The sequence below is a fragment of the Oreochromis niloticus genome, linkage group LG8 (assembly GCF_001858045.2).
Source record: "Oreochromis niloticus isolate F11D_XX linkage group LG8, O_niloticus_UMD_NMBU, whole genome shotgun sequence".
Classification (NCBI taxonomy): domain Eukaryota; kingdom Metazoa; phylum Chordata; class Actinopteri; order Cichliformes; family Cichlidae; genus Oreochromis; species Oreochromis niloticus.
In genome coordinates this window covers 17,315,907-17,343,699 of record NC_031973.2, presented here as the reverse complement: position 1 = coordinate 17,343,699, position 27,793 = coordinate 17,315,907, and the positions used below count along the sequence as shown (strand labels likewise).

Here is a 27,793-nt window from a genome sequence, read left to right as displayed (position 1 = left end):
GACTCAGGGGGCTGAATAATTACGCACAGCCCACTTTGCAGTTATTTATTTGTAAAAACTGTTTGGAATCATGTATGGTTTTCGTTCCACTTCTCAAGTGTACACCACTTTGTATTGGTCTTTCACCTGGAATTCCAATAAAATTGAATACTTTTGCAAGCCACTGTACTTAATACATGACGTAAAAATAACCATGACTGTAAAAATCACAGAGTATTTAAAAATGATCAGCATAATGACAAACTTTCACTCAGTCACAGATCACTACCATGACAAAGACACAATATATCATGAAAGCATTGCTTAATTTTCAATCAGTATTTCAAGAACGTATTACTTTAAAAATTAACAATAATAACTACATTCTTTAAGCTTTACTAAGATAAAAACCTGTGTTTATCACTTTCAATGGTAATAAGGAAAAATGTTTACTGTGGACACAGATTACAGAGAATAACTGCATAAGGTATGACAGTTTCCCTGTATATGTCCTTGTGGCACTGATCCAGGATGGTCAGGATTGCCCATGATGGATGATGGTGTTTATTTGTTGTGTTGGTGTCAGCAGCTCTGATACTGCTCCACCAGCAAGACACACAATCTACACTGTGCTTGCCACAGTGACAGAAAATCTCCATCATTTTGCTGCGTGTATTGAAGGATCTAAGCTTTCTCAGTAAATACAACCTGCTTGTCCCCTTTTTGCATACAGTTTCTTTGTTGAGGCGGCTAGACGTGAAAGCTTTCTTATACAGAAACTTGACACTTTGAATACTGAATATGAACAATAAACTATAGCAGGAAATCAGGTGCTTGCAACTATGAACAGGAAATGGGCAAAGGGGTCGTGGTTCGGGGCCGGTGAACAGAATTACTGAAACAGAGAGAAGGAAACGTCAGTAGGTTCACTGGTGAGATGGCCAGTAAGTGAGCTAGAGTTTTATCTCGTTTTGTCCGCAGGCAGGTTGTGACATGGGGGCAAGGCAGATGGTGAGGTCTGGGTGAGTGCTCATTGATGTGGGTCCAAAAAGAGTCCGGTGGGTGAATGCAGGGAGGCAGGCAGGCGGAGGACCAGATTGCTGGGGATGGTGGCTGTACAAGGTGTGAGAGACCAGCGTCCAGGTGAGTGGGGTGGAAGGATGATCCAAAAGTACGAAATCACAGACACACAGTCAATAAAACAAGAATACTATAGCTCAACAAGAACTGCACTTAGTGGCCTGGCCTAAAGAGGGTTAACATACAATCTGGCGAAGAGTCATTGAGAGCGCTGGACTTTAATACAGCCACGGGGATTAGCAACAGGTGTGTGTATTTAGACGGGTTGCTGAGGGTCCACCTGTAGGCAGAGACACACAGCCACTCACCAGACCATGACATTCTTCTTTCAATCTTCTTCCAATTCTGCTGTCAATGTGGATTCCCAGGTTACCTGTAGTACATGCGACCACTTTAGAACAGTCAGAATGTTTCTGCAGGTGACATTACTGAATGTACTGAAGAGATCAAGAGATGCACTGAATGTCTCACATGCACAAAGTGAACGTGAATGCAAACAGAGCAGTCACCTGTACTGCACAGTCTTTGCCTAATTGTTCCTTCTTCTGTTTCATGCTTCAGGTTTCTGTCTTTGTGTATTGTCTTCATGTGTCTGCAATTACTTCTCTTCCCCTAGAGTGTTAAAACAGAGTTTACCTATATGTGGTTTTGATAATCATCCTTAATTCCAATCAGAATATAATCTACAAGTCTAATCAATATGATGAATAAGAAAATACAACCTGATGAATGAAATTATTCTAACATCTGATCTCTCACTGAGATTCTGTATGGAGTGGCATGTTTGTGCTAATGCTGACCTTGGGCTCAGAGAGTGTGTGTAAGGGGTGATGGGATGAGTGAGACACTAGAGACGTTGAATTGTCTCAGAGGATCTCTGACTTTAACTTCTATGATTTGAAAAAGAAGCTATATTAAGTTTATTGATCATGTTGGAACAAATAGCAAAGAACAAAGAACAAATAGGCAGGCATGCATATGACAAAGATGTTAGTTCAAAAAATATAAAATAAATACCAGTGATCTATATCAGACAGTCATAAACTCACATTGAACATAATTGAATTAAATTTTATTTATGTAGTGCCAAATCACAACAATCATAAGGTGTTTTATATTGTAAAGTAAAGATCGTATGTTTCTCTTGTTTAAGCCGCCGAAACATATTGTAAAGCACTGGGTTACAAGTTAGTTCGACTGTTGTGTTATCAATGTTTTGTGGCATAGTTGCTCCACACCGGCAGCAATGTGATTTACTGAGTGTCCCTGAATGTGTAATAGTCTAGAGGCCGTTGGGCGTGTCAATCACATCAGCTACCTATGACAGAGAGTCTGTAGGAGAGCATGCGTGTGGTTGGCTGAGAATGTTTGGGGGTGGGTGTTAGAGAGTGTTGTTGTTGGTGTGTGCGGGGAAAGGAACGCGAGTTGGGGAAGAGAGAAAGTGGGGGTTTTGTTCTGATTCCGGAGAGAGCGTTTTTACGGTTGTTTTGGCGTTAAGTAACACAGGGTAGCCTGTGTTACTTTTCATAATAAACAGCCGCTAAACAGAATACTGATCGTCTTTGTCTTCTGTCGGAGGGACGCAACAATAATTATATTCAGAAATATTCCCATGAAAAATGGTGATAAAAATCGAACACAACATCAAAAAAATCTAACATAACATTTAAAAAAAAAAATGAAAACTGTAAACAGCAAAATGCTACACTGTTGCAAATCAAACACAAATCACAGTTTATGCTATTGTGTGATACTACAAATTCTGGCATTAGTATGTTACCAAGTAAATACAGGTTTACTAGATTGCCAATAACAATAAAGCAATTCAGATACCAATATATTTTCTTTTTTTCAAAAAACTGGCTTTGAAATTAACAATGGACCGACAGCTGTGAACACTCTTAATGAGCTTCTACTTATATGTATTAAAAGAGCTGCTGATACTCAGGTCAAACTGAGGAAAAACTTCATATTAGCAATTTTATAGGGAATTTAAAGCAATAAGATTATAATGTGAATATACAGATTCGCAACACAAAGCTGAATAATTACATGTGCTGTTATTTATTCCTGAATAAAGCAAGTCACATTTCACAATTTTTTTCTTTGTTATTTTAGGCAAGTGCTTGTAAGTATATATTGAATTTCATACATGTTACAGTACATAATGGTAAAAAAAAAAAAGAAGCTTTTTTTCACCATACAACAAATTATTTAAAAAATATGTTTTCAGAAATTTAAACACAAAAAGGGTCTCATTGTAGAGAAGCAGTTAAGAGTCTTCAAATAATAAGGACAAAGTTCCTACCATAATACTTCAAAGAACCTGGTTAAAATCATTACATCTGCTCAAGTAGTTCACTATATTTAGTCTTGTGTGATTTATTTAAGTACACAGACTTTTTGTCTGCTTGTAAAGCTTTGCCTTCATGTGCATGTCTGGGATTTAAGCAGTGGATTGGCAATTGTATTTTTCTGTTTAGTCTTACACTGCCAAGTGCAATGCAAAGCATCAGCTCCAATGGTATAGAGCACACCACCACTGGATTCTAGAGAATGGAGATGTGTTCTCTGGAGTGACAAGTCAGGATTGTCCATCCAGTAATCCGATGGATTGGTGGTCACCGGGTGAACAGTACCTGTCTGACTGCATTGGGCTAAGTGTAAAGTTTGGTAGAGGGGGGATTTTGGTGTGGGGTTGTTTTTTTATGAGTTGTCCTGAGCCTCTTAGTTCCAGTGAAAGGAACTCTTAATGCTTTAGCATACCAAGACATTCTGGACAATTTCATGCTTCCCAACTTTGTTGGAACAGTTTGAGGATGACCCCTTCCTGTTCCAACATAACTGCACACCAGTGCACAACGCAATGTCCATAAAGACAGTTTGAGTTTGTCGTGGGAGAAGTTGACTGCACAGAGTCCTGATCTATGATGGATGAATTAGAGAACAGACTGCAAGCTAGGCCTTCTCTTCCAGCATTCATGTCTGACCTCAGAAATGCTCTTCTGGAAGAATGGTCAAAAATTCCCCTAACACACTTCTAAACCTTATAGAAAGTCTTCCCAGAAGATTTAAGCTGTTATAGCTGCAGAGGGTTGATCAACATCATATAAAACTCAATGGATTAAGAATGGCATTTCACTCAAGTTCATATGTGTGTGAAGGCAGATCAGTCAATACTTTTGGCAATATAGTATAATAATAAACAATTGAGGGAGTGATTTTAGACAGCCAGCTGGTTTTTCTTTCATGAATCAAATCTTCTAGTATCGACATTTCTACACACCATGTTCACTCCTATAAATATCAGGAGGGCCTATAGCTTTCATATAGATGCAACTACCAATGTGATCTTTATTATTCTGTTAGGGGTGCTCCTGCATCCATCTCTGGAACTGGTACCTCTTGTGGTTTTTCACTTATCATCTGTTTGTATTTACTCTTGAAAAATCCAGCCTAGGAATGCAAGGAAAAACAAAATCAGTAATGTATATAGTAATATAGTAATCTCTAAAAAAAATTTTTTAACTGGACATGGTCGCCAAAAACATTTTAAAGCTGTGTAATTAATTGAAAAAGTGTAAAAAGAGTCTTTCACCTTATACAGGCCAGCAGTGAGTAAAGCCAGAAAAGCCAACCCTCCCAGGGATCCTCCAACGATCGCTTTGGTGAAATCTGGCGGAGGATACACTTCTACTTCTGCCTCAATCTGAGAGATGAGGTGACAGAATGTAGATGAGATGTAAGATCCTAAGTAACTGGAACAAGTTAAATATGTACTCACCTTGCGAACAGGAGAATTGTTATCAGACCCTGTTGAAAAGTAGATGTACTGGTTTTTGTCATACTCCAGACTGGCTGTGCTGATCAAAAGGAATTTGGCAGACTGAAGTCCAATCTAAGAAAAAATAAATAAAAATGGAATGTGTTGAACCTAAATTAGGGATCGTTTAATATAAGGAAAATTCTGTCTAAAGATTTAACCATATTGCTGGTGCATATTCAGAAAAAGTTGCAAAATATATTAATAAAGCATTTAACCCAGACTTCCCATCAATTACCTGCTCTATCCATCCTGAACTGAGGTTGGCAGAGATTTCATATGTCCTACTCTGCAGTCTTCCCATGAATGTGTTGCACTTGAACACTCTGCACATGGCTACAGAGCAGTCCTGTGGGTGATTTAAAGAAGACCGAATGCAACACAAGCTGTGATCCAGTGTAATGTGAATTTTTAATCTACAGTTAGGTTGAACGTAGACAGCTTAAATGCAAAGCTTACCACCACTTTATCCTTTTGTATCTTTGGAACAAAATCTTTGACACTTGGTGCTTCGTCATTTTTACTTTGACAGTCTGAAATCTGAAACACATTTGATTTATTTGAGCTTCACTGGTCTCAATTTTGTCACATTTGGTCCATCCATACCAAAGCCATTTTTGGAGTTAGTAGAAAAATCTTCTGACATATATATATATTACCTGTAGGCTGCTCAAATTCACCCAAATGTCTTTTTCACCAAGCTTTACAGGAACCCTGATCACCACAGTGAAATTAAGTGCTCTGATATCATTTGTAACCTAAACGGGAAAGCAAAAGTATAACCAAGTATTATAGTTATGTCTAAATAATATAGTTAGCTTTTAAAAATACCAGTATATGCAGAAATTATAGTTGACCTTGACTGATTGTTGGACTGGTTTCTGCAAATCATTCATCCCAAATGTGAAATTGTTGTAGCTGAGGGAGCTAAATATTAAATAAATATGATATAAGTAAATATTTTGTTCATTTCTAAATGTTACACACACACACACACACACACACACACACAAATACATACATACATATATACACATACATACACACATATATACATACACACATATATATACATACACACACACATTTTTTTATTTTATTTTTTTATTTCAAGTGGAAGAACACGTACCTTTCAAATGTCATAAAAATGCTGTATTTCACATCAATCGATTTCTTTCTGTAGAGGTCACTTGTAGTGGCATGCTCCTGATTTCCACTAAAAAGAATAATTCATATTATTTGTACTGTACTGTAGGATATGGCATAAATGAGGGGTACCTGGACCAAAGGAACCATACAACAGTACCTGGTGGCATTTGCAGTAACAAAGATCTCCCTCTCAAGTTGACTGTTTGTGTCAATCCCATAGGAGACAATGAAGAAAGCCTTAATTGAATGAAAGAGATTAGAATGAATCCTCTGTCTTTAAGCTGTGCAAAACTGATGGAAAAAAGAAACGAGAAAGATGTTCTGCACAAAAATAAATAAATAAATAAAACAGAAATGAAACCTTAGTTTTGCTCTTGAAAATTGGCTTGTCAATTGTGCAGTCTGTCCTTCCTCGTGATAAACCATCTTCACTGTCCAAGGAGTTGCACTCAATTCTTCCCTTTATTAAGAACAAAATGACTGGTAGATACAATGGGAGAGCAGCAGATCAGTGGTGACTAATACAGACTTGTTGCTGACGCATTACCTGCTGAATGGTGAACTTCCTGTAGGAGAGTCCAGCTGGGTACGTGAGAATAACACGACTGTTGTAGGAGTTTTCTCCTCTGTTCTCCACTGTGACTGTGACATGCAAAAGCTCATCAATGCCCACTTTAACCACTGAAGATCTGTAAGAGTATGAGGAAGCAGAAGAATAAAAGGGAAGAAATTAAGGCTATTCCATCCATCCATCCATCCATCTTCTTCCGCTTATCAGGGGCCAGGTAGCGGGGGCAGCAGCAGCCCAAGCAGAGAACCCCAGACTTCCCTCCCCTCCACCACCTCCTCCTGCTTGTCAGGGGGAACACGAAGGCGTTCCCAGACCAGCCGAGAGATATGATCTCTCCAGCGTGAGATATAATCAATACAGGGAGTGCATAATTATTAGGAAAGTTGTATTTTTGAGGAATAATTTTATTATTGAACAACAACCATGTTCTCAATGAACCCAAAAAACTCATTAATATCAAAGCTGAATGTTTTTGGAAGTAATTTTTAGTTTGTTTTTAGTTTTAGCTATTTTAGGGGGATATCTGTGTGTGCAGGTGACTATTACTGTGCATAATTATTAGGCAACTTAACAAAAAACAAATATATACCCATTTCAATTATTTATTTTTACCAGTGAAACCAATATAACATCTCCACATTCACAAATATACATTTCTGACATTCAAAAACAAAACAAAAACAAATCAGCGACCAATATAGCCACCTTTCTTTGCAAGGACACTCAAAAGCCTGCCATCCATGGATTCTGTCAGTGTTTTGATCTGTTCACCATCAACATTGCGTGTGTAGCAGGTTGAAAAAGCTACATGTTTATTTTTGTAAGAAAACCAATTACCCCCTTATTTTTTGTTTATTATTGTGACTTATTTTGAAATTGTTATGTGTTGCCAGACCATGGTTATATTTCATTATGCCAGTAGATGGTGCTCTTGCACTGCTGTGGAACTACCAGAGAGACTCTAGCTATAGGCTCTGCGCATGTGCAGCTCAGAAATAAATGAGCTCCGGCCTGAGCAAGACGCTAACTTCGGTGTCCTCTCTATTAATCCACAGGTACTGACAAACAAACTTTTATGTTACCAAACTGGTTCTAAATGTCATGTAAGTTGAGTAACAACTGTTCGGCTATATTTTGAGATGATTGTGATGTTGTTGTAATGAGTATTAGTGTATCATCGGCATAATGCTATAATGCGACGTAGCACTATAAGTATATGCCATGACAGTGGCAACCTGCGACTTCGGAAAATGTGTTGTAGTGTTTGTTTTAGTGTTAGCCAAGCAGTACTGAGTACATGTATTAAGGGGAAAGCTTTTCGTTGGTGAAACAACGTTTGCAGTCGTCTGCCGCCATGTTGTGTTGCGTTCAGGGGACGCCATGTTCAAAAGTGATAGCGTATATGGCGCGAATGTGGGGACAGGTTGTGTGAATGTGAGATGGGTTATTTCAGTATGTTGTTATGCTTTAACCGCGAGTGTTTTAAGTTGTATGTAAAGTCATTTTGAATTAGTTTGTATTTATTTTGCTTTTGAGAGAATGCTTTTTGTAACTTTATTTTTGTTTATCAACTATGTTATTTTATGGGAAGAATGCATGGTCTAGTCTGACTTGTATTGTGTATATGTGGAAAAATAAATGCGCTCCGGCCTGAGCAAGACGCTAACTTCGGTGTCCTCTCTATTAATCCACAGTTTGCTCATATTTGGCTACGCAGTGCTCTCTAGCCTGTGTGCCGCTTGCTGCCGGTCCAGATTCCCCTAGGTCTGGTGCCGGTAACAACTGGGGGCTCGTAGGGATCGTCTAGTGGTGACGTGTGTGTCAAACGACCAGAACTGGTGTCCAAAGTCTCAGGGAAGGCTGCATTGAGTGCGTCATCCAGGGAGCCCAGGTCACAGTCAAAACGTCAAGATGGCCACTGTTACCCCACGGCGGTTGTTGATAGTAAAGATCCAGAAAAGACTTTGTGATTTGAGTGTGAGCCAGCTGCGCACTGTTGTTACTTCAGTGGAGGATGGCAGCATGACTCGCAATCTTGATGGTTTAAGTGAAGCAGAACTGTATGACCTGATCGTCGAGTACATCAGAGGTGAAAAGTTGAGAGCGTTGGAGGATGAAGGTATGGCCCAGCTCCTGCTCCTCGACGACATCGTGAGTGACCTGCTGTCAACGGACGTCGGAGGGGCTGGCGATCATCTGGCCGTGCCGCTTGAGACGGAAGACATTCCTAACTAGCAGCAGGAATGCCCTACTTCACCCCACACTGACCCAACACATCCTGACAGACATCTGGCTATGCCAGCTGACCACATCCCCACTCCACCATTACACCCTAACACAGACTCTCACACACAGCCCATTCTACCGCGGGACAGAGACATCTCCACCTTTCCCTCATCCATGCTAACAGACCCTAATACGCCCACCAAGAACTTCAACATCCCAGCTTCAGCATCACCGGCGCCTAGTGTTGCTGGGGTTTCCCCTGGCAGGGTGAGTCGTCCGTCCAGAGGATATGACCAAGTTTTGAGCCTCAGTGATGTGGCAGCTTTGTTTCCACGCAGAGAATTTAAGTTGCATGGTGGACAAATTTCAGATCTTGGCTCTGATATGTCCTACAGTAGTCTGTGCAAACAAATTGATGAGGGGTTACAAGAAGGGTTTACTGAGTGTGAAATAATCAGAACCGTGCTAAAGATAATGAAGCCTGGTACTCTCAAGGACATGTTAACCAACAAAGATGATTTGACAGTTGATGGTTTGAAGAAGCTTCTCCGCTCTCATATTCGAGACAAGAATAGTGCTGAACTCTTTCAAGAGCTAAGTAATGCTAAGCAGCAAGACAAAGAGAGTGCACAGCAGTTTTTGTACAGAATTATAGGGTTAAAACAGCGTGTACTATTTGAGTCACGACAGCCTGGTGCAGACTTTAACTATGACAAAAAGCTTGTGCAGGGCACCTTCCTTCACACACTTTATCAAGGGTTCAATGAAAAAAACAACTATGTAAGACAAGACCTCAAACCTTTTCTTAATGACTTGCAGGTTAGTGACGACTTTTTGCTTGAACAGATTACAAAGTCCACCAGTGAGGAAGCTGAGAGACTGAGGCGACTGGGTACAGCATCTAAAACTAGACCTGTGACTGTAAGTGCTGCTCAGCTTGCCAACACTGACTTGACTGAGCAAGCAAAGGTTGACACTGAGCTACAGGCTAACCGTGCAGCTATTAGAGAACTGACTGCCCAAGTGTCTTCACTGACCAGACAGCTAACTAAAGTGGTGAGCCAGACTGATAGTGTGACATCTGGAGACTCCTGCTCGCCCCTGAACCACCCTCCAACACCTCCACCTGAGAACCGGGGCAGATGTGGTGATTGTGTACAGCAAGGCAAAGTGAGCTGCCCCCACTGCTTTGCGTGTGGCCAGGCAGGACATCGGGCTATTGGCTGCCTACGGCGGAATGTGTCGGGAAACGGGGTGAGGTCACTGGAGAGGGGCTGCCAGTGACCGAACAAGCCGAGGAGTCCCCAGCACACGCCAGTTTGGCTAAGACCTCAAGCGTGGTGAGACCAAATGCACCCAGTCATGCACCACCAATGAAACCCACTGCACAGCTTATTGGGAACAGATGTATGGTCTCATGTGCCATCAATGGAGTACCACTTAAGATGCTGCTTGATTCAGGGGCCCAAGTGACTATGGTATCAAGAGCGTGGATAGAGAAAAACATCCCCCACATTAGGATCAAGTCACTCGAGTCCCTTCTTTCAGACCAGCCTCTGGAAATAGCGGCAGCTAATGGTACAGACGTTCCATTTGATGGTTGGGTAGACACGGAACTTCAAATTCAGAGCGTGAACTATGGGCATGTCGCCATACAAGTGCCAGTGCTTATCAGTCAGCACAACCTTAACTGTCCTATTTTAGGCAGCAATGTAATAGCTGAAATCCTAAAAACCAACAAAGAACAGAGAGGTGGGGCTGACCTTTCTGCGCTCCTCGAAGAAGCTTTAAGTGTCAGCAGCAGTGCAGTAGATGCTCTAGTTTCAGCACTTCAGATGCCCACCCCTGATGAAATAGATCATGAGTGTAGTGTGAGAACAGGGAAAAAAGGTGTAATGATTCCTGCAGGACAGATTTGTGAAGTAAAGTGTAGAGTCAGAGAATGGCCAAGAGGTGGCCCACGACTCTTCCAACCAAATTTAGAGAACAACTGCCCTGAGGGTTTGGAGTTGTTCCCCGCTTTGGTAGATGTCCCCAGTGGGTTGACAAAAATTGTTAAGATTCCCATTCAGAATCCTACCAAACATGACATTTTTCTCTCCAAAAGAACCGTCTTAGGTACATTGGAAGAGGTGACTGAAGTAAAACCTGTCAAGTGTCCCTCTGCTGACTCAGGGTCATCAGCCCATACAAATGTAAATGTGTGTTCAGTTCAGCTAGGTAAAGAAAAGCACCAGACAGACGTCAATGAAGGTCAGAGGTGGCATCCACCTGTTGATTTGTCCTACCTGACAGAGGATGAACAAAAGGTAGTTAGAGATATGTTGTATGAACAGTCGGATGTTTTTGCCCAAAGTGACTCTGACATTGGCTGCATCCCAAGCTTGCAGTTGAAAATTAATCTGAAAGATGATACACCTGTCCAGACATCCTACAATTCGGTCCCCAAACCTTTGTATAAAGAGGTAAAAGAATATGTTCAGAATTTGCTGGACAATGGCTGGATCAAAAAGTCCACATCACCCTACTCATCTCCAGTGGTGTGTGTCCGAAAGAAAGACAAAAGCTTACGCTTGTGTATTGACTTTCGGAGCCTTAACCGTAAAACCATTGCTGACCGCCACCCACTACCACGCATCCAAGACCTGCTGGATAATTTGGGGGGCTATTCATGGTTTTCAATACTCGACCAGGGTAGTGCGTACCACCAGGGCTTTGTTGATGAAAGCTCAAGACACCTGACTGCATTCAGCACGCCTTGGGGGTTGTACGAGTGGATCCGCCTCCCATTTGGCCTTACCAACGCCCCAGCAGCATTTCAGAGATGCATGGAGGGGGTCCTTGATGGTCTGAGGGATGAGTGCTGCTCACCATATTTAGATGATGTGCTTTGCTTTTCCAAGACTTTTCATGACCATGTTGATGATCTGAGGCGTGTGCTTTGCCGCCTGCGAGAGCATGGCGTGAAGCTACGTCCCAAAAAATGTGAACTGTTTAAGCGTCAGGTCAGGTATGTTGGGCGCTTGGTGACCAGTGAAGGTGTCCAGATAGACCCAAAAGATCTCAAAGCAGTGGAACATTTGAGAGACAGAGAGCCAAAGAACGTGGGAGAGGTCAGAGCCCTCCTAGGGTTTCTAGGTTATTACAGGACGTTCATTCAGGACTTTTCTAGAATAGCGAGACCACTGTTTAAGCTTATTGAGAGTCCCAGTGATCCTAGCCTGCAATGCAGCTCATCTAGAGCCAAAATCAAGTTAAAGCGCACAATTGGTGGTCAGCTTCCATCCAAAACACCAGTGCGATGGACAGCAGAACACCGTACTGTGGTGTCACGTCTGGTGGATATGTTAACCAGTCCACCTGTCCTGGCTTACCCAGACTTCAATTTGCCCTTTGTGCTACACACAGATGCATCAAATGAAGGCCTGGGAGCCGTGCTGTATCAGCAACAGGGGGAAAAGCTCTGTGTCATTGCTTACGGTTCCAGAACACTCACACCTGCTGAGAAAAATTACCATCTCCACTCCGGCAAGCTTGAATTCCTTGCCCTGAAGTGGGCAATTTGTGATAAATTTAGGGATTACCTCTACTATGCACCCACTTTCACAGTGTACACAGATAATAATCCCCTCACATACATCTTGAGCACAGCAAAGTTAAATGCTGTGGGACATCGGTGGGTGGGCGAATTAGCTGACTTCCATTTCACTGTAAAGTATAGACCAGGCAAGTCCAACACAGACGCTGACACGCTCTCCCGCTATCCATTGCCACTCCAGGAACACCTCATGGAGTATACTGAGACACTGTCCCCAGAAGTGGTTTCTGCAATCTGGCAAGGAGACAAAGCCATGAGAGACGGTGATGTACCATGGGTGGCTGCACTGCACTGTGTTGATGACACACCCCCTGAAGGTGCCCCTGTCATCACCCCAGAAAACATCAGGGCTGCGCAGAGGGAGGACCCCCTTATCTGTGAGGTGATAAACTTGAAAAAGAGTAGATGGAGTCCTAATAGTAAAGATAAGCGACAGTTAGGACAAGAGACACGTAGGCTAGTACATGAATGGAACAGACTCGTACTCGAGAAAGGAATACTGTACAGACAGACTGGACAAAGAAAACAGCTGATTCTACCCAGTAAGCTGAAGCAAACTGTACTGAAACACCTGCATGATGATATGGGACATGTTGGTGCTGACAAAGTCATTCAGTTAGCAAGGGAGAGGTTTTACTGGCCTTTTATGCAGCGTGAAATTGAGGACTATGTCATTCGCCAGTGCCCTTGTATCAAACAGAAACAGCCAAGTGTCCCAGAGAGAGCGCCAATGGGCTCGATAACAACCAGTGCCCCCTTTGAACTCATCTCGGTTGACTATTTACATCTAGAACCAAGTAAAGGTGGCTACGAGTACATTTTGGTTTTGGTAGATCACTTTACCCGTTTTGCCCAAGCTTACCCAACTAAGAATAAATCTGGCAAAACAGCAGCTGAGAAAATCTTTCTTGACTTTATCCCACGCTTCGGGTACCCTGAAAAGCTGCATCATGACCAAGGTCGGGAGTTTGAGAACAACCTCTTCCAAAGACTCAAACAGCTGGCAGGAATAGGCCACTCTCGAACAACCCCCTACCACCCACAGGGAAATCCTGTTGAGCGTCTAAATAGAACACTTCTGCAAATGCTACGGACTCTTCATGAGGAGAAAAAGGCAGAATGGAAGGACCATTTGCCCCATATAGTCCATGCATATAACTGCACAAGACATGAGGCAACGGGCTATTCACCTTTCTTCCTCCTTTATGGAAGAGCCCCACGCTTGCCTGTTGATCTGCTTTTTGATTTAAAACCTGAAAAAGAGTCACAGTCCAGACAGGAGTATGCACAAAAGTGGGCTGCACGCATGCAGGAAGCCTATAAAATCGCTTCAGAAAACAGTGCAAAGTCCTCTGCAAAAGGGAAGAAGCGTTATGATCAGCACATCAAAGGCATTGCACTGCAACCAGGAGATCGAGTGCTTGTCAGAAACCTCTCCAAGCGAGGTGGTCCAGGCAAACTCCGTGCCTACTGGGAAAAGAAAATTCACAGAGTTGTTGAGAAGATTGGAGATGGACCTGTATATAGGGTACAATCAGAAACAGGAGACAAAACCCCCCGTGTCCTGCATAGAAACCTTTTGCTGCTTGTGACTGATTTGCCAGTAGAGCAAGATCGGCAGGGACGTCAGAAAAGACAACCACAAAGACTGAGAGAGACAAACCCCGATGAAACAGTGGAACATGAGTCTGATCATTCGGATGAAGAGGAAGGGTACACATACAGCCTGAGACCTATACCTGTGTATCAGTGGAGGAGAGTTAACCCCAAAAGGCCTCAGCTAAGACCACACAGTGAACTGAGAGCTGTAGCTCCTGAGTTTCAGCCAATGAGACACGAAATGGAATCAGGGGAAGTACAGCAGGGAAGTGCAGTCCCACCATCTGTATCTCCAGAACCAGCAGATTTCCCAATGCCTGTTGTTTCATTACCAACGGGGGAAACTCAGGGGGAACCTGCAGCCGAGGATGTTACGGAGGACACAGGGTCGGAGAGCCGTGTGGATGACAGGGACCCTGCCCCAGAGACACCAGAATGGGATGTGCCACCAATACGGAGGTCGACCAGAGCTGTGAAACCGAGAGAGGTTTTTACATATAGCCAAATGGGACAGCCTTCATATCAGCTCTGGAGACCTGGAGCAAACATGATGCTTGCATGCGTTCCCTGCCACATGCCACTTTACCCAGCTGTTCCTGACTGTTATTACCCCACACCAGTATGGACATGTTAGACTGGTGACCAAAAGACATTTTGAGATTACTCATGGAACTGTAACAGTTTTGACTATTAGACTTTAAAGACTTTGGGCAAACGCCATGAAGTGTGTTAGTTATATTTCATTATGCCAGTAGATGGTGCTCTTGCACTGCTGTGGAACTACCAGAGAGACTCTAGCTATAGGCTCTGCGCATGCGCAGCTCAGAAATAAATGAGCTCCGGCCTGAGCAAGACGCTAACTTCGGTGTCCTCTCTATTAATCCACAGGTACTGACAAACAAACTTTTATGTTACCAAACTGGTTCTAAATGTCATGTAAGTTGAGTAACAACTGTTCGGCTATATTTTGAGATGATTGTGATGATGTTGTTTTGTGGTATGTTGTTGTAATGAGTATTAGTGTATCATCGGCATAATGCTATAATGCGACGTAGCACTATAAGTATATGCCATGACAGTGGCAACCTGCGACTTCGGAAAATGTGTTGTAGTGTTTGTTTTAGTGTTAGCCAAGCAGTACTGAGTACATGTATTAAGGGGAAAGCTTTTCGTTGGTGAAACAACGTTTGCAGTCGTCTGCCGCCATGTTGTGTTGCGTTCAGGGGACGCCATGTTCAAAAGTGATAGCGTATATGGCGCGAATGTGGGGACAGGTTGTGTGAATGTGAGATGGGTTATTTCAGTATGTTGTTATGCTTTAACCGCGAGTGTTTTAAGTTGTATGTAAAGTCATTTTGAATTAGTTTGTATTTATTTTGCTTTTGAGAGAATGCTTTTTGTAACTTTATTTTTGTTTATCAACTATGTTATTTTATGGGAAGAATGCATGGTCTAGTCTGACTTGTATTGTGTATATGTGGAAAAATAAATGCGCTCCGGCCTGAGCAAGACGCTAACTTCGGTGTCCTCTCTATTAATCCACAGTTTGCTCATATTTGGCTACGCAGTGCTCTCTAGCCTGTGTGCCGCTTGCTGCCGGTCCAGATTCCCCTAGGTCTGGTGCCGGTAACACGTGCAGCAGCAACCACAGCCTCCCAGACACTGTTCAGAGAGGTGTACTGTTTTCCCTCCTTGTAAATCTCACATTTGATGATGGACCACAGGTTCTCAATGGGGTTCAGATCAGGTGAACAAGGAGGCCATGTCATTAGTTTTTCTTCTTTTATACCCTTTCTCGCCAGCCACGCTGTGGAGTACTTGGACGCGTGTGATGGAGCATTGTCCTGCATGAAAATCATGTTTTTCTTGAAGGATGCAGACTTCTTCCTGTACCACTGCTTGAAGAAGGTGTCTTCCAGAAACTGGCAGTAGGACTGGGAGTTGAGTTTGACTCCATCCTCAACCTGAAAAGGCCCCACAAGCTCATCTTTGATGATACCAGCCCAAACAAGTACTCCACCTCCACCTTGCTGGCGTCTGAGTCGGACTGGAGCTCTCTGCCCTTTACCAATCCAGCCACGGGCCCATCCATCTGGCCCTCAAGACTCACTCTCATTTCATCAGTCCATAAAACCTTAGAAAAATCAGTCTTGAGATATTTCTTGGCCCAGTCTTGACGTTTCAGCTTGTGTGTCTTGTTCAGTGGTAGTCGTCTTTCAGCCTTTCTTACCTTGGCCATGTCTCTGAGTATTGCACACCTTGTGCTTTTGGGCACTCCAGTGATGTTGCAGCTCTGAAATATGGCCAAACTGGTGGCAAGTGGCATCTTGGCAGCTGCACGCTTGACTTTTCTCAGTTCATGGGCAGTTATTTTGCGCCTTGGTTTTTCCACACGCTTCTTGCGACCCTGTTGACTATTTTGAATGAAACGCTTGATTGTTCGATGATCACGCTTCAGAAGCTTTGCAATTTTAAGACTGCTGCATCCCTCTGCAAGATATCTCACTATTTTTGACTTTTCTGAGCCTGTCAAGTCCTTCTTTTGACCCATTTTGCCAAAGGAAAGGAAGTTGCCTAATAATTATGTACACCTGATATAGGGTGTTGATGTCATTAGACCACACCCCTTCTCATTACAGAGATGCACATCACCTAATATGCTTAATTGGTAGTAGGCTTTCGAGCCTATGCAGCTTGGAGTAAGACAACATGCATGAAGAGGATGATGTGGACAAAATACTCATTTGCCTAATAATTCTGCACTCCCTGTATAGATAGATAGATCAGATATAATTAACACTACTCTCATGCTAATATCCCTAATATAATTTCCTGAGTTATGATTTAATGTTGTCAGTGTTTTGTTTTATGTCATGTTTAAGGATTTTGTTCTCGGTTGTATCTCACGTTTAGTTTAGTTCAGGGTCCATGTGTCATTCTGTCTGTCTCCCAGTGTCAGGTCTGCGTCTTGGTGTAGTGTTCTCGTTTCCTGTTTTATTGTGAAGGTCTGCGTCTCATGTGAGTGTGTTCAGTTTTACCTCTGTCTCGTCTTGTTGATTATTCCCAGCTGTGTTCCCCACCTGTGTGTAATCTCCCTGTGTTTCTCTGTGTGTATTTAAGTCGCGTCCTCTGCCTTTGTAGGGCTGGTCTGTCTGTGTATCCACCATGTTCCACTCGTGTGTCTGGTGTTAGTATTTTAGTTTTGTAAATAGTTGTAAATAGTCTCGTCAAGTAGCAATCGGGTATTTTGTTCACCTTGTACATATTCTTCACTGCAGCAGCCTAGTAGGTGTGAGAAGCCATTTTTGTTGATTAAGTTTTCTCCTGTTTTTTGGTTAGAAAGTTAGGTAAGTGGATTGTCTTTTGGTTGGTTTTATTTTGTGTAGGAAAGCCCAGGGACCAGTAGGGAGTTTTGTTTGTTATTTTTGGCACTGCTCACTGCTGAAGAAAATAAATGGCTGATTAGCATTTTAGAAGACATTGTTGTTTGTGTATTTACTTGGGTGGTGTGTGAGTGGGCCAACTCCTTGTTGCGTTCATACACGCCTAGACAAAGAACGTAACAATGCTAACATTTGCTGATGAGCACAAAATGCAAAGCATAACTGATGGTATCATCAGTTGTGCTTGTATTAGTGATGGCCTATTATGGAAAATAAGTGAGGAAAAAATAAAACATGCAACTAAAAACAAATTTTAAGATGTTTTTTTAAAATCCATTTTTAATCTCAGGTTTATTTATTGCAAATAATTGAAATTTGAAAGACTAGTTAATATAGAATAAATAATACAATTGGTTTCCTCTGCAGTCAGTTTTAGCGTGCATTTTTTTTTTTTTTTTTTTAAGACATGGGATGTTTATGATGATACCAGACATACAAGCAAAGCATACATTTTGTAACTGAGCCTCACCTGGTAAAGTTGAAATCCACTTTCAGGTGGTCAACACATTTGTTGTCAGAGCCACAGTTGATCTCAAACTCTAACTGTGGAAAAGGGCAAAATTTATATTTACAGACTAAATTAAACTTTTTATAGGTTGAAAGAAATGATATCACAGAGATAGCTCATAATTTCATGACATGATAAAAGTACTGCTAATGTAGTCATTAGCAGTAGCATTGACATCCTTATGTTAAGGATCCAGGGGGCATGATCTTGGTGTGAAAATGGACAAAACAGGACAAACAGATTAATTCTGTTTAATCAGGTTTTTAACAACTGAGGCTTCTTCTATGGTCAAGATCTTCTTCGTTTTATGTGCAGCACTGTGGGGGCGATCGTGGCTCAAGAGTTGGCAGTTTGTCTTGTAATCAGAAGGTTGCCGGTTCGAGCCCCGGCTCCGACAGTCTCTATTCGTTGTGTCCCTGGGCAAGACACTTCACCTGTTGCCTACTGGTGGTGGTCAGAAGGCCTGGTGGCGCCAGTGTCCGGCAGCCTCTCCTCTGTCAGTGCGCCCCAGGGCAGCTGTGGCTACAATGTAGCTTGCCATCACCAGTGTGTGAATGGGTGGATGACTGAATGTAGTGAAAAGTGTCCATAGGGATTAAGTAAAGCGCTATACAAATACAGGCCATTTATAATTAATTTGGATTTGGAGGCACAACTGCAGTACAAGGCTCTCCAGAGGTATTGGTTAGTTGTTTTGTGTTCACTTCATAAAGACTAAGCTAAGGCTAAGCTGCCCAGTTAAAATGTCATTGTGTTTTTTTTTCCAGGGTTACTTACAGGATAAATGGTTGTTGTTTGAGCCTGTGGGGCGAGACTTGGTCTGAGTTGTGTGGTTGAGGGTAAACCATCAAATGTAAATTTCAGCTCATTGGAAAGTGCATTGAGTGCATCCTCTGGACAGGCCTGCAAGAAGAGGGCAGTAGTAGGATCCATGTTAGAGGATTCTTAAATGAAAAATAGAAACTGAACTTTATTAGTTGTATTAGTTTTTTACTGTTGTTATTTGGTTTTACCTCAATGAAGAATGTGACGGTTGAGCACAGTTTGCCAGTTGATTCAACTGTAACTGAGCTGGACTCCTCTCGTTGTTTCCCACTGACATAAGCTCGGTTGTTTGGAGGTTTGCGAGTGGCATCCGGTGTTAAAGTATAATTAATCCTTGCTTGAGCATCAAACTCTGGAAATCAAAGTTTGATGTTAGAAATGTATACAACAACAAAAAAGTAAAAAAATAAATAAATAAAAATAACTGATGCATTTGACTTTCTGGTTTAGAAAACTGAAGAAAATAATGAACCTGTGTTGACTGTAGATATTGAACTCATAGTAAAGCAGATGTTAGCTGTGTTCTCCAATGGTTTTGAGCAGTCTACATTCTGTGTAGGGATTTGGACTGGGCTGAATGACACCTCAGCTTTCACCATTACTATGGGTCTTGATCTGGAATGTAGGAAAACAAAGGAGAACCACATTTGGGTTTTAAGTAGTACCAAATTAACAATTGTTTTTCAAATCTGGTGTTCTGACCTGAATTAAGAAAAGACTTGTGTAATCTAGTTCTATCAAAAACATTAGCTCTCAAAGGTCAGATATGATCAGAAACGCCTGAACTACATACTGTTTTATAAAATCTGGATACTGCAGGCATTTCCATTTCTGCACAGAGATCATTACTTTGAAGTAATGAAGCCTAGTGCTAATTTATTGCTTCTTCAGTCAGCAGAGCATTTCTCATCTGGTGGTAAGATAAGTGGGAACAAGAGTATTTTTCTAATGAGCAGTAAGGCTTTAAACATAAAATAAAATAAACCTAAAATAAACCTCCAGTAATATGATTTGATAGATACCTGTTTTACCCTATATATGTATTCAATTAAAAGTCCTAAATCTCTTATTATGAATACTTCCATGGTTATATAAAACAAATGCACTATTCATATAATAAGGACTTTTCAAACTGGCCAAAACTTTTGCACACAAATGCAATCATTAGGGTTTCACATTAATAAAAATGGTAGAAATATGATAGACAACATTACTGACTGGACTATCTTGGACTTACCTCAGTAAAACAACTGTGCCCTTTGAACCCACCGCTAAGTCAGGCAGTTGATCACCACTCTGGTCAAAAGACGACTGACTGATCGATAGACCGAAGAACTTCAGTCCTGACTGGACCTCAGAGCCAGTTATTCTCTGTGTACATGGACATATTTTATTAATCACTCTGCATAGTGTGGCTTTGCATAATAGATGCATTTAATAATATTTGCGAGTTCTTTGATGTTGTGTACCTGTGAGTAAGTAGGACTGATTCTTCCTCCTCCTTCACCGTGGAATATGTAGATGCTGCCTTCACCATCATTCTCCAAAGGTGCTCCAACTGCCAAATCCCTGAATCCATCTGAGTTTAGATCAGGCAGTACAGCAAGAGAAGAGCCGAACCTTCCTTTGACAGCTGCATGTCCTCTTAGTACTAATGGATCATCAAAATTACACTCCACAAACTAAAAGGAGGAGAGTGAATATTTTATGGTCATTAAAATATAGACAAACTAATTCATTAATTTCATTGCAGTAGATAAAACTGATTTACCAAATCAGTTAATCTGCAAACATAAACTCTTCCCTCTCTATCAGGCTCCATGTACATTGGGGCTGATATGAAGATTAGATCAGTGATGTCATCATTATTTATGTCCATGGTACACACCTCTGCCCCGAAATATTCACCAGTCTGATACTGTGTAAGGAACAAATTATTAAATGAAAAGAATCACATAAAGGAAATCCAAAGAGCTTGGAAAGAAAGTGACTTAACGTCTTTAAGTTTCGTGAAGATGTTAATTTCAGAAAATAATTTATATATAGTTTACAATTTTCAGAGAACATTCAGATATGTCTAGGTTTGATACATACCTGTGATGAAAGGGGCTCAATCTTTTGGTTTTCAAAGCTTTGTCTGTTAACAGCGACCACAACTCCTCTGTGTTTATATCTTGGAGCACCAACAATTGTCAGAGAACCACGTCGGGTTTTAGCAGTTGCCATGGAGTAACCTAGAATTTAGCAAGTCAAAGAGAAAGACAGTTTAAGACTCCTCCTTTTAAATTTTGTCCATTTTGCAAAAGTATGCCTGAATACATGTGTATGAGTTAGATTGATAAAACTGTAATATTCTTACCAAGATAACTGTCAGGCTCTAAAGACAGATCCTCATATGTTTTCAGCTTCTGGCCTCCTGTTGTGTATTGCACGTAGCCTCCCTTCCACTGGTTTGCACCAACAATAGACATCTGAATTCCCTACAGTGTAGACAGAAAATACAATTTATATATAATTTATTAAACTGATTTAACTGTTTAACTGTATGTTTGCTTTTAGATCATAAAAAGTGGCACACGGGCACATGTGAATCTCTCTTTCTATGACTACACTGTCTGGTGAGTTTCAGGTAGTTTTAATTACCTCAGGCACATAAACTGCACTGAATCCCTCTTGAGACATTTCCATTTTCAGCGACTCTCCACTGGTTTGAGATCCTGTCAAATAAGTGAGATGATAAAAGCTAAAACAAATATAATAAAACTCCACTTCACTTCACAAGTTCATTCTTTGATTATGTTTCAAGTAGCAATAATAATCATAATAATCATATAGATGAGGGAGCAACTCAATGGAGCATTTAATATGTAATAAATTTTAATTGTTGTAGCAATCACAGGAATTTTTCCAAATCATAATAATACATTTGTTTGTACCTTCAACTGAAAAAATTTTTTCCTGCAGATTCTGTCTTATTATTTCAAGTGCATTGAAATTCTTCACTTGAAACACATGTTTGTCTGAGGGAGACGATGCAATGGTGTCCAGTTCTTGTTTTGCTGCGTACTGAGTAAATGCGTTTCCCACCTAGGGTTGTTGGGAAAAATATACTTGAGTTCATAAAATATAGTTATTAAACTTTTCACCCCCTTATAATGAAATTTATAGAGAGGCATTATATTATGAACTTAGAACCCAGTCCACATTAACATTTATCTCATGCTCTAAAAAGCTTCCCGAACTGGCAATATTTGCATTTTCCACAGTATTTCAAATAATTTGTAAAAGAATGAGTCACTTTTTTCCCTTCTATAAAATCCATGATTGACTGTATTATTTCAAAATGGAACATTTTGAAGCAACTTATCAATTAAGTAGCAGACTACATAAAATTACACAGTGGGGTCACTGAGCTATTACTTCTTTATTCTCCAATTAGCATAGCATCAAGTAACCTTAGTCTGACAACTGACCAAAACACATTATCAGTGTGCAACTCCACATTCTGCAAGTCGAAATGATGGAAGGACTTACCCCAATAGCAAATCGAACAATGTTTTTATTCTTTGCAAGCTGCACTGAATCTCCCAGATTATTCCGGTCATTAGATTCTCCATCAGTAATTACTATCAAGACCTTCTTCACATTCGGTCTGGACCTTCCGTGTGATGTGAAAACATTTTCCCTGTCCAAAAAAAAGGAAATTCAACACGAACCATCTTGTGCTCATGGGGTAAATTGCAGATGTTATTAGTATTTCACCAGGTCTCATTCTTGATGCACCTCTGCTGGTATTGTAATTTAGCCTTCAAAGGACACGTCTATGTACATTATCTCTTTTGAAGATCTTGCATTAGTCAGTCCACACAGTACTTAATGTGGTCAGATTCAAAGAAAGAAATCATCTGAAAAGTCTTGACAATGAGTTAATTTTAGTGCTTCAGTAATATCATGACACCCCTTACACAAGATGTCTGATGGCCTGAGCAGTGTAAGTGGCTCCCCTCTGCTGAGATATTCCATCAATGTCAGTCTCAATTGATCCAGATGAGGAAAATTTCTTAAAATAGAAATGAACCTGCGGTGAACGTGAGAACTGGGAAACAGAAAACTGCAACAACAAAAAAAGAAGAAATAATATTTAAAACGTATGAGAATTGTGAAGCTAAATGGAAATAAGAAAGCAAATATTCTGTCCTTGACAGAGGGACTACAGTGTCTCACCTGTGCATCAATTGAGAGAAATGACTGGATTAGATCTTTGACAAACTTCTTCATTTTCCGAAAGTCTCCACTAGATACACTTCCTGAACCATCCAACAGAAAGGCAATGTCTACTTGCGGCGGGCACACTATCAAAGACATGGATTTAAAATGAAATTATTTTTATGGGTTGATTTGATAATTTTTCCCCTCACACTTTAAACATGCAAACAAAAGGATTCTGAGCTTTTCAGTAAATGCAGTATAAATACGACATACTTAGACAAACCTTCCGTTAATGTCCTCTTAAAAAAATTGAGAGGGTATTCACTTTGTGAGTACTAAATGGAATCATATTTAAAATTAGATTCACACATTCAAATTAAGAGTTTGATATAAAAATACTTATAGGAATTTTACTAAACTTGATGTCAGTATTTTAATCTTAGCTTTAATGTTTTAATTTATTTTTAGGTACTTGAGAATGATTTTGTACATTTGCACATTTTGTACATGTAGTGTACATTAAATTGTTTAGTATTCCATTAATATAACACATGCTAAATTTTGTAACTAATCTGATTACTAAATTCAATATTCACACTACAGTTACAGTTATGTTGTTGCATGTGTTACAAAGCTTCTTCATTTATCTGCAAGATAATGCACATTTGTGTTACAATCATGGGCAGCAAGGCCACAATCAGCTGATTTCAGTTGGCCTGCAGGGAGACGAAAAATGGTGGAGACAGCTACAAATTTTGATTGTTGTTGAGTGTTGATGACATAAGGGGAGAGGTGGAAAGCAATGAAGTACAAATATTTCATAAAAGTACTTAAGTAGAATTTTCAGGTATCTTACTAACTTTAATTGAGCATTTATTTTTCTGACAACTTTTTACTCTTGCTATCTAAATTTTTACACAAAAATCTATACTTTCTGCTCCTAACATTTTCAAAGCAGGTTTGTTACTTTAGATTTAACAGTATCACAGTATATTTATAACGTGAGATAAATTCACTCAAAGATGGACTCAGGAGATGGAGACGAGAGGTTACAGTTAAACATAAGGACTGCTCAGCTGACACTTGTGTTTTGATTAATTATGTATTTTCATATTGCAAAACATCCTGTAAAACCAACTATATTCTTACTTTGTGTTTTTTCAAATGCTGTATTAAAACACTGGGTAGTTTTATGAAGCATAAAAAGGCTAGCTTGTTGTACTGTGGTGAACTGACAGTATAGCCCTGTGTTGGACTGATACACAGTGGCTGTGGAGCTCATGGTCAGACTTCGATTACATCAAGTGTATTAGATTTATTTGCATTTTAGCTTAGATTTAGTCACTGAATTCAACCATTATACCAACTTTATACTGTCTAGTATAAAGATAGTGAAAAACTAGAATAGTGTCAGTGTAGGGAATTCCTGCTGAGCCACTACAACAAATCTTAGATTCTTAATCTCTTTCACTGATTGTGTCCGACATAATAACATTTGTACTCTCATGTACTAATGTTATTTTTATTATTATAGTAATATAGCACAGTGTTCCATTATCTTTGCATAAAAAAGAGGGTAAAGTTGTCCTTCAAGGAGCAACTTTTACTTTCTTACTTTGAGTACATTTCAGAACCTGTACTTTTTACTCGAGTACGGAAGTTGCTTCTGTAATTTTACTTTTAATAGAGTATTTTTTTTAAACACAGGCAACTGTACTTCTACTCAAGTAAAGAATGCCTGTACTTTTGCCACCTCTGCATAAGGGCTAATGACCCCAGAAAAGCTCTTTTTATGTATTATTATTTATTAAACAGATTGAAATAAGACTTATGAGGAAAAAAAACTTCTACATCAAAGCTTCAAACAAACAAAATTACAAATTAAATTTACTGTTACCTTCAAGGGAAGAAGGTACAGGTGGTCCAAATGTATTAGAAGGGTCTATCTGAAAGCACACACCGTTGTACATGGTGATACTTTTGCAGTCCTTTGGAATGGTTGGACCACACACCTGAGAGGAGACAAAGTCAAGTTATTATTCATGTCAGTGGTTCTTTCCATATATGATCAAACATCACAAAAAATGTAAATTAAAAAAAAATCATGACCTCTTAAAATCTGCAGATTTTTTTTATACTTAGTCTATTTAAAGAAACCATGCCAATTTTACCTCATTACCATAAAATGTTCCATGTTAGAGGTCCTCAAAGTATTGAAGTATTGAAATGTGTCCTTTTAATCCTTTTTTTAAACACAATTATTTTTCCACCATTGAAGATCCCCTTTATTTCCTCAATACATTATACATCCATGTGTTTGTCCTGTGTCTTATGTGAGTAGTTCTAATTTGGGGAAACATTTTCAAAAGTATAAAGGTAAACATTTTCATGATTTCATTAAATATGGTTAAGTTATTGTACCCAAAACATCAAGTGATTCTGTGGGGGGCAGCTGGGAGGCACACAGATTTGTCATGAAATGACCTGAATTTTCTCATTATAAGAAGATCTGAGACAAAAAAGAGAGAGGATTATGATCTGCAGTTTGTCAACTCACCACAGTGTTTTGTGCTGTGGGATCACTTTTCATTGTCAAACCAAGGGACATGTTGACTGCAAAACCTGGTGCTGCAGTGAAAGCATTCAATATTTAAAACAATCATAAAGGAATAAAACAAGTGAAACTACCGACTTAAAAGCATCATAAGATAAAAACAAATAATAATAAAACACTTCCCTATTTGCCATGATAACTATCAAAAGCTGCATTAACTCTATATTGTAAACAAGAGATAAACACGATAGTGTTAACATTGCTTTGTCTGGCACATTTTCAACAAGAAGGGATGAAAAACAGAGATCAATTTCAGTATTACTTCATTTTAAAACTGGAAAATTTGATTTTTTTTTTATTGGTTTACTAAGTCAATTGGTGAGTGAATATAAAATTTTAAGGCTGTGCCAGGACCTGTACAAAACATTATAGATCAAAAAATACTTACTGCAAGAGTTATACAGTAGAACATCCCATGAAGATGTTTAGAAATTAGTGGTTACCTACCTTGCAATTGTATATTTTGGCAGTTTTGGGCAGAGGTACTGCACCTAAATATTTCTCCCCTTCCATTTTGTGAATACTGTTCCAGTGGAGCACTGATGAGCAAACTAGGAAAATAAATGCAGACAATGATGTTAGTCTAGAGAACAAACTTTGGTTCCATTCCAAAGTATTGTATGCTTGTGTATTTATTGCTGTGGGGCATAATGGAGGTGGTAGTTCAAATAACAGCAGTAATCTTAAACAATCTTGTTGGTTAACATTCAACATTCAACATAATAATCCATGTTCTGACTTACTCTGATTGTCTTTGAACCACCTGGTAGCCAAAACCAGCAGCAGAGCTCCTCAGGGTCTTCCAAGCCACAGGTTCAATATTGAAACAAAGTGCAGCATTTAACACTAAGAATCAAAGAAGGAAGAACATCAATAATCTTATTTAGAGCCACTGTAAAGAATGATAATGTCATTATAGCGTCTCTAATTATAATTGTTTATATGCAGTATAAAAGTAAGAAACAACTAATTCAGTCAATGAGTTGGTTTAATTCTTTTCTTAACTGTAGGTTTCCTTCATTAACACTAGGAAGCGCCAAAGTCACATATCAATATGGAAATCTAAACATTTTCTGATATGATTACTGTACAGTGAATATCTCATACCACTGCAACCATACATAACAAAGTCTTTGTTCAGTATAAGTTATTTATTTCTGTTAAAGTCTTTCTTAGTTTTAGATGTTAAAAGCAGTCAGTACGACACTGTATAATGCTAACTTTTTTTAAATTTCCTGTTTTTCTGCATGCCGCAGTATTCAACAACAACAGCAGCAGCTTCATTTTGTAGTTTCCAGAATCTAAAAATATTTAATATTTATATCTCATCAGCATAAGACATGAGACTCAACTTCTGTTTCTTGTTATGGCGTAAACAAGAGTTAAATAAAAGACTCCCATAGGATCCCCTCAGCATTTATTCACTCTTGCATATGCTATTTACACTAAATATCAAATATAACCACAGTAGGAAAGTTGGGTGCAGTGTCAGAATACCATACAGTAAGTAAGCCTCACATTTTCTGTAGACCTCAACAAAACAGGCAGGTATATATAATGACTGCATAAATATACAATGATTATTTTGGATTATTTCATCTTGTTTTAATCAAGTTTAATCATTTCTTAATAATCAAGAATTTATTTATTTATGATGACAACTTATGAGATACTTTTTCACTCAGTACACTTCTATAACAGAAAAACATCTTAGTAATGATAAAGTAAAATAAAGCCTAAATGCCTAAACATAAAAATAATTAAAAAAAATCCTGATTGTCATTATTGTCATTGGTTGTCTGTTTGTTTGTTTGTACGGACATACTGCAAATCAATTTCCCGTTAGGGACAATAAAGTTACCATTGATTCATGCATGAAAAGGTTAATACTACTCACTGTACTTTTTTAAAATTAAAATTTTTAAAATTAAAATTTTTAAAATTTAAAATGTGTCTGTGCTGTATTTGCCAGAAACACGGTTTTCATTAAAATGCCAGTCATATACTGTTTGCAGACATTAATAATTAGAAAGCGATAGATTAAATCTGAGGGCACCAATTTGTCTTACCTGACAAGAATAATGTAGCACTAATTATCCAGTCCATTTTGTCGCTCCCAAGGAACGAGGGTAATGATAGATGAACATGAACCGACTTCTGCTAATAATG

At 39.7% G+C, this 27,793-nt stretch overlaps 1 protein-coding gene across 1 annotated transcript; it reads right to left on the bottom strand.

Moving 5' to 3' along the window:
* Positions 1-3,104: 3,104 nt before the first annotated feature.
* On the bottom strand, positions 3,105-27,793 carry LOC102080873 (integrin alpha-M-like). The gene is made up of 30 exons (XM_025909571.1): positions 27,694-27,793; positions 26,368-26,470; positions 26,072-26,175; positions 25,568-25,638; positions 24,908-25,022; positions 23,026-23,153; positions 22,767-22,912; positions 22,336-22,486; positions 21,738-21,888; positions 21,445-21,518; positions 21,161-21,281; positions 20,896-21,035; positions 20,573-20,719; positions 20,271-20,483; positions 20,039-20,172; positions 19,274-19,416; positions 18,990-19,153; positions 18,754-18,879; positions 17,938-18,011; positions 6,579-6,720; positions 6,393-6,491; positions 6,189-6,268; positions 6,012-6,098; positions 5,740-5,809; positions 5,542-5,640; positions 5,342-5,422; positions 5,121-5,231; positions 4,844-4,957; positions 4,658-4,768; positions 3,105-4,515 (listed from the first exon to the last, which is right to left on the bottom strand). Exons 1-30 carry the CDS (start codon positions 27,728-27,730, stop codon positions 4,417-4,419), a joined length of 3,435 nt encoding a protein of 1,144 aa, XP_025765356.1. The 5' UTR covers positions 27,731-27,793; the 3' UTR covers positions 3,105-4,416.

Coding starts and splice junctions, on each gene's coding strand:
- LOC102080873 (XM_025909571.1), bottom strand. CDS start 27,730: ATGGACTGGATAATTAGTGCTACATTATTCTTGTCAG. Junction 6,721..17,937: donor GTGGATTTCAACTTTACCAG/GTGAGGCTCAGT, acceptor ATACTCTTACAG/ATCTTCAGTGGTTAAAGTGG. Junction 6,492..6,578: donor GGAAGTTCACCATTCAGCAG/GTAATGCGTCAG, acceptor TTCTTAATAAAG/GGAAGAATTGAGTGCAACTC.